Raw genomic sequence first — 14,315 nt, 5'->3', positions numbered from 1 at the left:
CCACCTTAGGTTTGGTACCTCTAAGCCCTGGGTGACGCATTCTCTATTTCATGTCTACTTCTTTTTATGTGTGTTAAGAGGCACAAATGTTGACACTTGCTAAAAACTCCAGGACATTAATAATGAAAGCTGACTTATTTGCTGTGGGTGGCAAAAATGGTTAAGATCTATTTTTTTTCCCCTTCTTTATATTAAGCCTGTTATTTTGGGGGGGAATGAAAGAAGTAAATGCATGACTTTGAGATTATTGAATTGGAGGGGATTTCAGTGGATGCTTAAGAAATTTCCTGAAATTAGGTCTTTGTACCTATGAATGCCTGCAAATTTAACAAACTACTATAGCATAGTGAAAGTTAAGACCTCTAGTTTAAGCTCTTCTAGTACTTATTTATGAGTTCTAAGTATCTTATTTTGCTCAACTCTCTAGACTCCTTCTTTTTACTATGCAACACATTGCATGTGGGATGAATTTCTTAACCTTCCAGATTGGTAGGGCAGTAAGGAGTGGTTCAGGTAGTGTTTCTTAGAAGGAGGAAGATATTTTGGCCATGATGCTCTTCTATCTCCACATAGATTAAAAGGTTCCTTCCTTAAAAGCTTTCTAGTCTCCCACTTCTGTTGCAGATGATCTCTCTGCCTTCCTCTTCTGAGATGGTGAATAACCACCCTGCTTCAGTTTGCTGAGTTTTTTTCAGCAAGGCCCAATCTTTCACATGCACGTGCTCTTTCCTAAATGAGTCCATGTTCATGTGTTACGTTCTGCTTTTGTCTTTTCATATCAAGGTTTGCAGTCCCGCTTCCATCTTCATTTTTGGGTTGTTACAAAGCAGGGCTCAAATGGCTTAGATTTGGGTTTTCCATGGGGTTCATTATGTGATTTGTGGGAATGGATGATGTTTTCAGTTGCGTAGTGAGTGGTGGTTGTTTATTTGTTAAAAATGCAAACCCCTTTCCAACCAAAAACTTCATGGAGGGCAACCTTAACGTGGATACTCTGCAGCTCATAAAGGATAAGGCCATGAAAGTTCCTTCTAAAACTAAACCCCTACCCTTTGAAGCTCTATTTCCAGCAGCTGCAGAGAGCTCAGCTGTCCTTTGTCCATGAGGAATTCCAGCAGAAGAGGCAGCAGGGACCATGTCCCTGGTGTCACATCAGTGCTGCAATAAAACCTTCCCTCAGCTACAAGCCCAGCTGGCTGCAAGGCAGTCCTTGCACCCTTCCCAGGTAGGTCTGACTGTGGGGTGGCTGCAAGCAGGGACAAGAGATGAAATATCAGCATTTAACTGCAGCAGTGCTTCAGTTCTTAATATCATTGAGGTTCCTATAGTGCTAAAGCTTAATGCATTTTACAGGGAGGAGTAGATGACCTTTCCACGAAGTGAAATGCCAACTCTGAAGGACAGCAGAAAACAACGTGAGTCATGCTGGATTTTAGCCTGTTGGGGAACAGGTGGAAGATGAGAAAGGGAGAGGTGGGAAGGAAAGTAATTTAGCAGCTGATTTGTTTTCTGTATCTATGAGAACACCTGTTTTTGAAGTTCACCTATCTTAAAAGATTTGACTTGTTGTGGATGGCAAATAAAAGCTTCTCACTGATCCAGGTGAAGGCTGCCTGGTTCATTGAAAGGATTATAGCCTGTTCATGGAGATAAGAGCAGGGATGCTGCCTACTTAGATTCCTGCTTGGGGAAATAACCTCTACCTTTAGTGTTTATGCACACCTCTGTGCGAGAAGGTTAAATTGGGCAAGACCTGCAGCCCCTTCAAAGCAACTGCTGAGATTTTGCTTTGCCTGTTGGTGACAGTGATTCTACTGGAACTCTGTAGTAAGGTCAGCGAGAGCTTGAAAGTGTCTGAGTTTGGCAGACCACTTAAAGCTCCAGGGTCACCTTTCATCATGTAAGTAGAAGTATGAATGAAAATATATCTCTTCATGGACTTGGTCCATGTTGAGAGGAGTAGAAGTTGCTTTTGGAAGTTTAAGGTAAACGCATTTGGAAGAATGTGTTCTGTGGCACGCGTATGAAGACAGAGTTTAGATTCACTGTATAAGCTTGAATGAAAAACAATTACATAGCCATTAGTTCTAAAAAGTTTCACTGCGGGAAATATTCAATCTAGAGTTTCCTTGTTTATTTTCAGTTCAGAAATTGACCTGACCAAGAGAAGAGCCTCGTCCCATCATATTATTTATTCAAAAGGAAGGAAAAGATGACGAACATCTTGCAATAGAATGTCAACACAGAACCCCATGTCTGATCCCCATGCTTCTCTCAGGTTTGTATCTGCCTCTTATTTTACATGGAACGATGTTTCCCCTTAGCTGTGCAACATGTAAAACTCTTATCTGACCTTTTGTTGCTTCAAATGTTTTAAAATCTCTTTTTACATAAGTTTCATTCAGTCTAACCTCTCTAGAACAGAGAACTTCCTATGGAAGTAGTTGTGCAGTAATTCTTGCTCTATGTCCTTCTCAACTGTTATGTCTGGCTATGTGCTAAGTCACTGCTTGCTCCTTTTGATTTTGTGCATAAAATAACTGTGCTACCACTATGTCTCTTGAGCAACCGATACGCTGGACAGTGCTGAGCTGGGTGGCCAAGATGAAGGCTGGAAATGCCTGACGAAAATCACACTGCAGTGACTGAGTTTGTTCTCCTGGGTTTCACCGACCGTCGGGAGGTGAAGTTTCCTTTATTTGGGCTCTTTTTGCTCATCTATATCACCACGCTGGGGGGCAACACTGGCATCATCGTGCTCGTGCGGCTCAATGCCTGCCTTCACACCCCCATGTACTACTTCCTGAGCAATTTATCTTTCTTAGACCTCAGCTATGCCTCCACCGTTGCTCCCAAGCTGCTGGTGGATCTCGTAGCTCAGCACACCACCATTTCTTTCTTTGGTTGTGCAACACAAATGTTCCTCTTTGCCGCCCTGGTTGATGCTGAGTGCTTCCTTTTGGCTGTGATGGCCTATGACCGCTATGTGGCCATCTGTCAGCCTTTTCTCTACTCTGTGGCCATGTCACGCCGAGCCTGTGCCTCCATGGTAGCTGGGGCTTATCTCAGCGGGGGCCTGACCTCACTGGTGCACACATGTTTTACGTTCACCATGTCATTCTGCGGCTCCAACACCATCAACCACTTCTTCTGCGACATTCCCCCATTGCTGGAGCTCTCCTGCTCCAGCACCTTGGTCAACGAGGTGCTTCTTATCACCTTGTGTGGCTTCATACAAATCAGCTCTTTCCTGGTCATCGTCATCTCCTACACCTGCATCCTCGGCACCATCCTTCGGCTCCACGCAGCAGAGGGCAGACACAAGGCCTTCTCCACCTGCGGCTCCCACCTCATGGCTGTTGGGTTCTTCTATAGCTCTCTCTTCTTCATGTACTTGCGTCTTGGCTCCAGCTACTCGTTGGACACAGACAAACTGATTGGTTTGTTTTACACGGTGATTTTTCCTTTGCTGAACCCCATGATCTACAGCTTGAGGAACAAGGAGGTGAGGGAAGCCTTAAGAAGGACACTAGAGAGAAAAGTGTTTTCTCAGTCGTTTTCTTAGCAGGAAAAACTGCATCTAAGTTACATTTCTTATGATTCTTTACTATCTTTGATTACAAGTTCCTTATGATAATCATAAGACCTGTGGTGTTTAATTGCCCTTGTCAGCCCCACCTGAAATCCCCAATCCCACACTCAAAAGACCAGGAGCTTTCTCTAAGCCCAAATCTGGGGTGTTGCTTTTATTCTTCTTTTGATCTATGTTAGAGGAGCCCTAGTTTTTGCTTAGCCTACAGAACACCTTGATCCAGATCTCAACCTGTGGGCTGAATTCCTCACTTGACTCTAGCCATGTCTTTTCCTTCTGAATGTGTCTGGCAAGTAGACCTGATCCTAACCCTGATCTATGTGCTGACTTCTGATCTGGGACTTGGACCTATCTTATCTATACTGTGGCACTGCCTGTGATGTATATTTATGTTGTTGAAGAGGACACCTTTAACTTTTAACCTTTAATACCTTTAACTGCATACTGTAGTGGAGTAACACAGTTGTTATGCAGTCATCTTAAACTAATCACTTCCTTGTTACAGTGACGTGGATAATAGCATGGTTCTGACGTGGGCTGTTAGGTGGTCAATTTGAGCATTTCTATCAATGTGTTAAGAGGTATGTCGTATTCTGAGTATTTAATTTCACAGTAAATGCAGATAACAGGAGGCAGTGACCTTCCTGTAAGTCAGATACAAGTTAATGTGAGTAGGATCTAACTCCTTTGTCTTCTTTAACTCCAGCAGGTGGTGCTATTGACTCTAAAAATTCTCATATTTCCCAAACTTAGGACCTCACACATTATTTGCTGTTTTGTGTCAATACTGTGGGCCGATATTATGGCTTTGCATAGGAATGGGTATTGCAAGGATTGTACTGTTAGATTTGTGTAAATTTTGTATATATATTTATATAAATTGGAAAAAGCTTAGTCTATTAAATGGAATTAAAAAAAAAAAAAAACACAAAAAATATGGTATTTTCTAAACCTCCAATATTTTGTGTATATGTTATAGGACATACGCAAAGGAAATGGCTTTAAGAATCCTGGCCAAGTGACGCAAAGTCTGATGATGTTCACTTCCAGGATGGCAATTAGTTTTTACCCATGGTTAGTCTCCCCATGAATGTCTCTTTGACTGGAAAAGAGCGCCTGTTGAGTCTAAGGAGGCCTAAGCTGTGACATCAATGGCAGTGTTGATCTTCGAAGGTAGAAATTAACTGATAGGAAAGATGTTGGATAATGGAAGAATATTATTGCTATTATGTGTAAATTTGTTTGCTCACTCAGTTATTGCAAATTAACTTTAGAATGTTTAGTGACTTATCATACCTCTACTACTAATAATATTTATTCACTTTTGAACTTTCTGAATCTTTCATCAAGAAAAAGAGAAATGACTGTGAATAGTGATGACTTCATAATAACTTTTGATTTGTGAACCAGCAGCATAGAAAGATTTAATACTACAAAGGGAACTGTAGGCCCTGTAGCTCAGTGCCAAGCTGACTACTGGAAAAGCACTCCTAGTCTCTGCAGACATTGCTGTAAGTCATTGTAGCCTTGATATGTTTCTCTACAGTAAGACTTTGGTTCAGAGCAGGCAGTTGTGAAACCTTTGTAAAGTGTGAAGAGAATTTTCCAGTACTCAGAGCAGCCTTTCCTCTGTTCAATATCTCAAATGACTGCATATAATCAAGTTGCATCCTCTATTATAGTTACAAAACTTTAGTATCTACTTGGGTAGAAGTTCAGAGAGGAAAAAATAGAAGTAATCACAAACTTTCCCCAGCAAGAAAGTGCTTGGTCTTTGCTCTAAGATAAACTGGTGGTAAGAGTTTCAGTGATTGAAGAGCCCTGAGGCAGGAACAAGCCTTACACCACAAAGGAAAAGAAGCATTTGGGGCAATTTTCTTCTACCAGCTGGGACTGGAAGGACTCAATTTATCACCGAAAGAAGCCATGAAACAGTCTGAATAGAGAAGGAAAAAGACAGTTTTTGTGATTGAGAACAGAGGAAAGGGTTGGCAGCCAGGCTCATAGCCTTGGCACACATCAGCCTCATCCCGGAGATGTCAGCAGCCAGCAGTGGTCTTGATGGGCAGGAGAGAGGAGCAACTTCCTTAGTGAGCAGCAGGGCCTGGGATGCATTCTGCAGGTGAGGACAATGACAAGGCTTCCATCCCAGAGAGTTCTCCTTCTCCCCACCAGGCACCATTGTCTTTCCTGGGGCCAGCAGCTGTCTCATTCATACAGAAACAGCTGCCAGCCCAGTAGTGTTGTTCAAGTTTCCTCTCTTTCCCTCTGAGCTGCCCCCCACAGTGCTCTAATGCAGCTATTTAAAATGATCACTGCCGCATTTTCCAGTTCATTAGTGTTGATGCAGAATTGCCTGCTCAGGGCTATCCCTGAAAATCAAGAAGAATCAAGAACTCTGTAGATGAATATATCCATTCTACAGTTGAGAAAAGCAGCAGCAGAAGCTCAGCAAACACATCTTGCACAGCAAACACAGGCAAAGCTAGAGACAACAGCACAGCTCCCAGCTCTGAGCAACCTGCTCCTGCCAAACACTAAAGTAATTTAGAAACCAAGAAAGCAGTAAAGGATTTAAATGCTTTGAAGTGACAAGAGATAATATTAATGCTTCTTAATCAGGCTTTTGAGAAATCTAAATAGTACAGGAATTCTCCTGTTCAGAGCGTGTTTTCTTTTGATTGACTTAAACTGTTTTGTTTGGTTTTTTTGGACGTTTGCCTTCACCAAAAGAAACAAAGGAATTAATGTAATGCATGGATTTTCAATGTGATTTCAAATGATCTGACAAATGTTCCGAATCAGAGCTGTCCTGTCTCTGCTCACTGAGTGCCTTCACCTGGGACTGGCTTCCCTTCCTATTCTATGGGAATTATGGTTATTTTCATCTTTCCATAGGATTCATAAAGAAAATGACTATTTCAAGTATGAGGGACCTTCTTCCGATTAGCCTTGGCTTTATTCTTCTTATACAGCTTCAATTTCAAGCTGGATTTTGTTATGTGTTTGTTAGTAAACACAGCATAAAGTTTGTCAGCATTTTCCACAGGATGGAGATCATTGTTTAAGATTTATGTACGCGTTAAGGAATCCATTTATACAGTAAACACTAATTCTGGATCAGAAAAGCTCTGTAATTAAAACAGAATAGATACACTTTACTGATTAAAGCAACCTTTGGAAACTGATTTTCATCAAAGCTTGTTTTTTTCCTGATTGAGAACAGTGAAATTCCTGCTGATTGAGTGTAAAGGTAAAACAATATTCATGTTCTGCTATTTATTTACCCTGTTCGCAGCTTTAAATGTATGGATATTAATTCATTCAAATAAGGTTTGTATCCATAATGTTCTCCCATTTGGTTTACTGACTCAGGAAAAAAATTTAATCTGCCAAACTTACAACATTTTAGAGTTAAAAATAACAGCTTTGTTTAAAGACAAAGTATATTAGTATCATAAGCATCACCTTCTGTCTTCATAGGTAGAAGGGGTGGGGTGTTCCTGTCTGCATATTCTCCATGTTGGTGATGGCTGCAGATCATGAAGATGTGTTGGCCCCACTGTACAGCCAGTGTATCCAAATGGCAACTGAGTGCTAGAGAGAATTGCTTTGCTTTTTAAAACCCAATGCTTAGTTCCATCTAAGTATCCCAACAAATAAATATTGGAGTCGGATAATGAAATAGTAATGAAAATGGCCCTTCCACATGGCTTTTTTGGTGCTTTTGTTGTTGCCAGGTGATACTATTTTGTTCCTTTTTGGCAACAGACGATTATAGCTGAACAGAAAAAAGGCAAATTGATCTGGTGCCTTCCAAGCTTTCAGTGGAACTGCTTCTTCCAACATATCTGCCTAATAGTTTGGGGAATCTAACAAAAAATGTACCTTACAAGAAGCATATGGGAAATGGTTCTTGTGTGTTATGGAATTATATAGAAATCATTACCTCTATCTTTTATTTTTAGGTGAATGATTCTAACGCTCGAGATTCAGATGAATCAAAGGCAGGAAGAATTGATAGTTCACTGCTGAGAGCTATTCGACTGTGCTGCGTGTTCCCCAGAAGCTGGATCATAGCATTGATGTGGGATCAGTTTAGTTATATATAATAATCTAACTTAAATATTAAGTTTTCTTTTAAAATGGGGAGTCTGCTGTCAGATTGACCTGTTTTCTCTGCAGTCACCTTCTGTTTTAAATGAAAGGTGGGACATTTTGAGATAGGATCATTACAAGGTGAAAATGGAAGGTGTCAACCTGTCATAACTAGCGGCTTCTTCTTTAAAGATTTTTAATCTTTTTGTTTTCCAGGAAAGCATTTATCACACGTATCACATGTTTGAGAGAATCACATAAGGTTATGATAACCATAGACTGGCGAGATGCTGCCACAGACTGCCCAAAGAAGCTGTGGATATCCTATCCCTGGAGGAGCTGATGAGCAGGCTGGATGGGTGCTAGGTAACCTGATTCAACCATGTTGGAAACTGCCCTACTGCAGGGGGATTGCAGCTGGATGATATTTGCCAGAGAGGTTCTTATGAAAGAGTCATTTTGGATTTCCAAAGCTAGAAGAAAACTCTTCAGCAACTGTGACTATATATATATATACATCTTTTCTCTATATGCTATCATGAAGTTTAGTCTACTATAGATGGTGCCATCCTTGAGCACCACCAGCTGAGATTCCTGTGAGCTGGTTGTGCTCCTTGAAGTGGTAATACAACCACACTAAGGGTAATGCAAAAACATGGACAGTGGGAAGGCTCTGACCGAGGAGTGATACATGCAAGTAAACCAAAATACTTTCCATTATCAGGGAGGGAAATTGATATGGGGGCATGACTGAGCAGTGGTAATTGCCCATCTGTGTGCTGCTTTAAGTCTCTGACTCCTTGACAAAGCTTCACTTGTCTTGTTAATCCTGAGGTGCAAGAAGCCCTGTATGTAGCTTTCTGTGCTGCAGAGAACTCGTACCGTTTCATCAGTGCCATCTTCCTAAACCGAATGTTGGGCACATTGTGCAAACACATCTTCCCCCTTCTCCATCAGTTAAATCTGTATTAATTCAGATGCTGCAAAAGCAGCATCCTTAAAGATGCTGATTTGAAAGAAACGCATTTTCCTTCCGAGCCGGATTTTAACTTTATTTATTTTATGCAGGTATATATCAATTCTATTTTCCTCATCATTTTCAGACCTCCATCAGTTTTCAGACAGTGAAATCTGAACAGTGGGAGGGAAAAAAGACCATATTATATGTCAAATTATTTTCTCCTTAAACGAAGCAGGATGCAAAATGCCATTTCCTCAGACGCAGAGCTACAAGGCATTTACATAAAACTGTTATGCCATGTTTGTTCCAGTTCTTCACTTTGTGCCACAAGAAAATACAGGCAGGAAAAAATACATTAGGTCAGCTCTCTCCAGGATGAAAAGACTGGCTTAAAATCAGCAAAAAACAACACTTACAAAACAACAAAAAGAACCCAAAACTTAAGTCATACACTTTCTCATTATTTTCTGGTTTTGTACGTGTGTTTTCACCCTGTGAGGGTCCTGCTTCTATGATGTTTTAATTGAACCTCAGGCTGCAGGATCTTAAGTTGCTATGATTTATTTCCCACTGCCTGACAAAAAAGCTTTAACTCAAAGTGATGTTTTCTGATGGGTCACTGTGACTTTTCTAGTTTTGCAATAGAATCATAGAATCACTCAGGTTGGAAAAGACCTTAAAGATCATCAAGTCCAAGTGCAACCTAACTGTACTAACCCAACTCTAACAACCCTCCACTAAATATGCAGCCTATTAACTGTTCTTTAATGTATTTAAAATCATGAATATGAGGATGTGCATTAAACTACAAGGCTTGAAAAGCATATCTTTGCATGCTAGGCTGTAACGTATTCACTGGCAAAATATTTGGGATAGCAAAATGAATGTCTCATGCACCAGAAAGAAGGCTTGGTGAAAGTTTAGGAAGCAAAAATCTTTGAGATGTTACTCTGCTTTTTGTGCTGTTTGTACTCTAAAAGCCTGAAAGGACTGAACAACAAAGGAAATGCTGTTGTTAACTTAAATGGAATGCCTTGACAGTAATCATTGCTGTTGGAGGTAAAATATTCTGCAGGAAGGGAGGCTGGACTGTTTCTTTCTGCTTCTGACAGCCTCAGAACCCATAGAAAGGATTTGGAGTTGTAGTGAGGGAGGAATGGGATTCTGGCTCCACACTGTCCTTGTCCAGGCTGTATAGGCATAAAATTGTGCTTTGAATTGTGTGATATTTATGTACATTTTTATTTGTCAGCACATGCATTTTCATTGCTCCTCATTTAAAACAACAACAACCACCAACTGAATGGCTTTTATAGCTATTTCATGCTGTACACATCTTTCAGGGTGCTGACAGACAGCAGATGAGATTTTGATGTTTCACAGGGAGAGAAGTCCTCCAAATAAAGCCAAGGACTGCTCAGAGCAGCTGTGACTCTCCATTCAAGATCTTAATGATACTGTGAATAGGTTAAGATGTGATGGCCTCAAGTTGTGCCAGGGGATGTTGAATACTGGGAGAAATTTCTTCTCAGAAAGAGCGGTGGGATATTGGTATAGGCTGCCCAGAAAGATGGGGAGTCTCAGTAAAGTGCTTTATAGTGAAGGCAATTTCCTGGCACCTCTGGTAGCTGCTGTCAGATACATGAGAAGTATTTGTCAGAGGCTATTAAAACATATCTACTAACTTTTGTGAACCTATTTGTATAATTATTATGACAGTAGTGTCAGTTAATAGTGCAGCTGCTGAACTGCACTTGTTTGGTTTGAAGGCAATGTCTTCTCTGGGCTGGGCAGAGCAGATAATGCTTTATCTTGCTGGAAGAGATAGTTTTCCATTCCAAGCTCTATTTGCTTTGTTTCAGAATGGGATTTTTCAAGCTAGCACCAACTCAAATATACTAGGTAGCAAGAAGGGTGAGAAATGGGGTGGATATATTACTAAACAAGCATAAACCAGTGAAGAATAAGAAAGAGGCTTTTTGATTGTTGTGGGATAAAAGCTTATTGTGGTTTTAAGGTATCTCATCTGATATAAAAAATATTTGTATACATATATAGGGCAATGGCTGATAAGAATGAGAAGGTAGCAGGCAATTCCATTTCTTGCTTTATATTTTTCCATTCTAAGGATAGAACTATCAATAATGTCTGGTAGTTCTGCATTATGGAAATTGCTTATAAAGCCATTGTCTAATTAAAGATGTGTTTTGTCAATTGTTCTTTACAATCCACTCAAGCTTTCAAAGTTTCAGTTGAGAACTTGAATTTTCAGACTCATGGAGTATTGCTTTGGGCACTAGGGATTGGAGCAATAACACCACTGTTAAATCTCATGGTATTTACTATTCACTCATATTGTCAATTAAGTGCTGTTTTAATTCCTCTTTTAAAGTAACCTCTTCTAAACTGGAGGTGACTTCCCTTGTGATTTCTTTTAAGGTGTTAGACTTTGAGAGTGTGCTATAAACATGTTAATTTGTAAGCTGTCATTAGCAGTAAGCATTGTAACCTAATATCGATTTCCTTACTGCCTTGAAATATCTGGAGTGTTTTATAGTTATAAGTGGCTTTGAACATAGAAAGGTGTACATTGTAATGTTTTATTGTGTCTGTTCACTTGCATTTTAATGGGATTGTTGGGTTGCTTTTGCATGGTTCTGTGTGGAAGGCTGAAAAGATGGGGCAGAGTTGGGCATAATTCTTTGTGAGGAGGAGCCTACTCTTACCCCAATGGCTGAGGTATTCCCAAAGAGTACAGAAAGCACAGATGAAGTGTGTCGTCTTCCAGCAGCCATCTGTTTTCAGCTCTAAGAACTTCTTGGGCCAGATATGGCTTCTAATATATGTAGTGACTGCTGAACTCATTTATCAGCTCTGGGAAGGGATTCCATTTCTTCAGACCTGTCTCATCTGATTGCTTAGATCTCATCGTCCCTCCAAGGTTCCTTGACTTTTTCAAAGACAAAGCAGTGAGCCACATGCGGAGCCAAAAATAAAGAGCTTACAGATAGGAGGGCAGCAAGAGGGAAGCAAGACAAGTGAAATACATTCATCCACAGGAAAAAAATACCTGCAGTGAGAGCTTCCCTTGAGGATACATGTACAGATGACCTCATGCTGCTTTAGCTGCATTTCCTACAGCTGTTATAATCCTAATCTATTGACTCTATCTAAGTCCACCTGCAAGAGAAACATAGATCAACATTGCATTTGCCTGCAAAAGTGCTCTGTTTATGAACACAGGAAAGTTAAATGGGAGTAATGTGGGAACTTTGGCCTGATTTATGACGGAGATTTGAAGTAAGTGGGCTCTGAATTGCTCTTAAAACAGCATGTTAATACATCAGAAGTAATGATAAAACCTTTAAGCTAGTATACTGTAATTACAGCAGGAAGTAATTAGTACATTTAAAGGTGAGAAATAGCACTGTGCCTGAAAGTAGTGGAGAGAAAAAGCAACAATCTAAAAAACAATCTAAAGTGGCATTTTATAGGACATTAATTGTATTGCAGTGCTCTTTGTCCTGAGACATAATTATCTTTTGATGAATTAATCTGTTGAGGTGTTATTATTGTGAAAGTGTCTGCGTCTCGAAAGCTGGAAGTGTTTGACTGTGAAATATGTGTAGCGTACATCAGGTGTGTGATCCAAGTATCTTCCTTTCTGAAAGGCTTCCAAGTTCTTAACTGGTTGGCTAAGACAAAATTGAAGCAGCTGCCAAAATGGGCAGCACTGGTGGATCTAGAGGGGGGCTGGACAAGGTTGGAGCAGGCTTGAGAAGATTATGTTTATGAGCCAGGCAGCTCCAGTTCTTCTTGAACTGACATTTGGGATGGGTGGCTTTTCTACTACTGATACAGAGAGTAACACTTTGCTTTTAAAAATTGTTTCATTTTATCTATTAATGAATGTTTCAGTGAACTTTTCCTTTCTGGGTTCAGTAATAAAACATAAAATAACAAAAATAAAATACCTTCATATTAGATGCTTATAATACATCTGAAGATATCTGTCTTCTTAAGTCTCTGGAAACAATTCTAACCTATCCCTTGCTGGAATAAGAAAAACATAGGCATAACCACTGGAAAACATTATATTTTCCAAGGTGGATATCTATTAAAAATAATGCTAGAGTGTGTTCTGGAGGAAATGCTCTTGGGAAAGTTACTGTATTTTTAAGCCTAAAGACTCAGAGCATTATTTCATAGCAAATAGTCACTGTGCAATTGCTCACTCTTGTTCCAAAGTTATTTCCTCTGCAAGTATGTGATTGTATTTTGAGCTTTTTCTTCCCCTGAACTTCCTGTGAAGTGGAAATAAGAGCACAGGCTGAAAAGAAACAAAAACAAATACCATTTTGAGAACTTAAACTAGTTGTAGGTGATTTTTGTTACGGTATCAGTCAACAGATGTGGTCTCTACTAGAGCTACAGGAGGAAAAGAAATCTGAAGTTCCTGTAAGGTGTGCCTTGAACTATTTAGGAGTGAAATACTGTTTATGCTCCATGATGGCTGGTTGCTCAGAGAGGAAATGTTTCTTCAGCTTGTGTATTAGGAAAGATGTCTCCATCGGATAATTACTTTCTGTCTGCTTAGAAATTCCTCACTGACTTCTGTTTAAAAATGTATTGCTCGTTTTTTTTCTCCTATATGACTGCATTGTGCTTCACTAAAAGGCTTTTGCCCCTTGGCCTGATAGAAACATTTATTCACAGACACTTCCCCACTAATAGAAGCAATCCTTAGTTATCTCATTTGCAATAAAATTTCCTAAAGCTTCTCAAATGCTAGAAAAATAGCAGAAATAGAGCAGATGGTCTCTTTGCCTCTTCTGGTCTGCACAGGGCACCTCATTGTTATGTGGTTTGGAAGAGAGATTGAGAGAGTAAGCACAGAAATGGCTAATGGAACATTTTTGTTGGAAAAAAACCTATTCTTTTTGTCTTGTATTTAGAATTTTGTTTTCTAGCTCAGGCATGTGCACAGTGTATAGTATAAAGTAGTTTAAGATACAGATATTTAAGATAATAACATAATACACCTGTTGTGCCACAGGGGCAAGAAAGTATTTCAAAGTGTGGCTGAGCATTATGGAAATGATGCTTTGTGAGCTGAGCAACTAATTTTGGGATTTAGCCTCGAGTTTGCTTCTGCCTGAACAAGGAAGAAACTTAACAGTTGAAGGTTAAGCTCTCTTTGAACCATCAAATCTAAAATGATCCAATATAATTTAAAAAAAAAAACAAGAAAGGAATATATTATATTATTTTAAAGAACAGGCTGTAAGGGAAACTGCTGACCACAGCCTGATCCTCTGATTAAACTATCTGAGGCAAGAGACAAGTCAGCTGTGGGAGCACAGGTGAAGGTAATTCAGTTGTGATCCTGGAAGTGGTGGAGCTCAACTCCATCTCTCCTAGATCCCATTTAAGGGCTGACCACCACTAAAACAGCATTTATTTCTGGAGATTGCTCCTGCGTGGAGTTTTTGTGGCAAGCCTCAGCACTGATGAAAATCCACCTCAACTGAAAGCCTCAGCACTGGTGAGTCTTTGTTTAGATACCTTCTGGCTACCTATTTACTCTGTAATTATAACTATACACTTGTGTTATTCCAACTTTGTTTTCTTTTACTTTTTTCTCTCTATTGGAGGAAAAAAAAA

The 14,315-nt window shown here is 39.9% G+C and overlaps 1 protein-coding gene and 1 long non-coding RNA gene across 2 annotated transcripts in view; both read left to right on the top strand.

Annotated features, from left to right (window-relative positions):
* Window positions 1-2,079: 2,079 nt before the first annotated feature.
* Window positions 2,080-4,409, top strand: LOC107314312 (olfactory receptor 5AS1-like). The gene has a single exon (XM_015863441.2). It carries the CDS (start codon window positions 2,618-2,620, stop codon window positions 3,563-3,565), a length of 948 nt encoding a protein of 315 aa, XP_015718927.1. The 5' UTR covers window positions 2,080-2,617; the 3' UTR covers window positions 3,566-4,409.
* A 9,586-nt stretch (window positions 4,410-13,995) lies between these two features.
* The window catches only part of LOC107314136, a 29,471-nt gene continuing 29,151 nt past the window's right edge, over window positions 13,996-14,315 (top strand). Inside the window, exon 1 of the long non-coding RNA XR_004307613.1 lies at window positions 13,996-14,196. This is a non-coding gene — a long non-coding RNA (uncharacterized LOC107314136). The remainder of the gene's footprint in view (window positions 14,197-14,315) is intronic.

Source organism: Coturnix japonica, chromosome 5, assembly GCF_001577835.2.
Source record: "Coturnix japonica isolate 7356 chromosome 5, Coturnix japonica 2.1, whole genome shotgun sequence".
NCBI classification, from domain to species: Eukaryota; Metazoa; Chordata; class Aves; order Galliformes; family Phasianidae; genus Coturnix; species Coturnix japonica.
The sequence above is the reverse complement of the archived record's forward strand: the minus strand, read 5'-3'. Positions and strand labels throughout refer to the sequence as shown.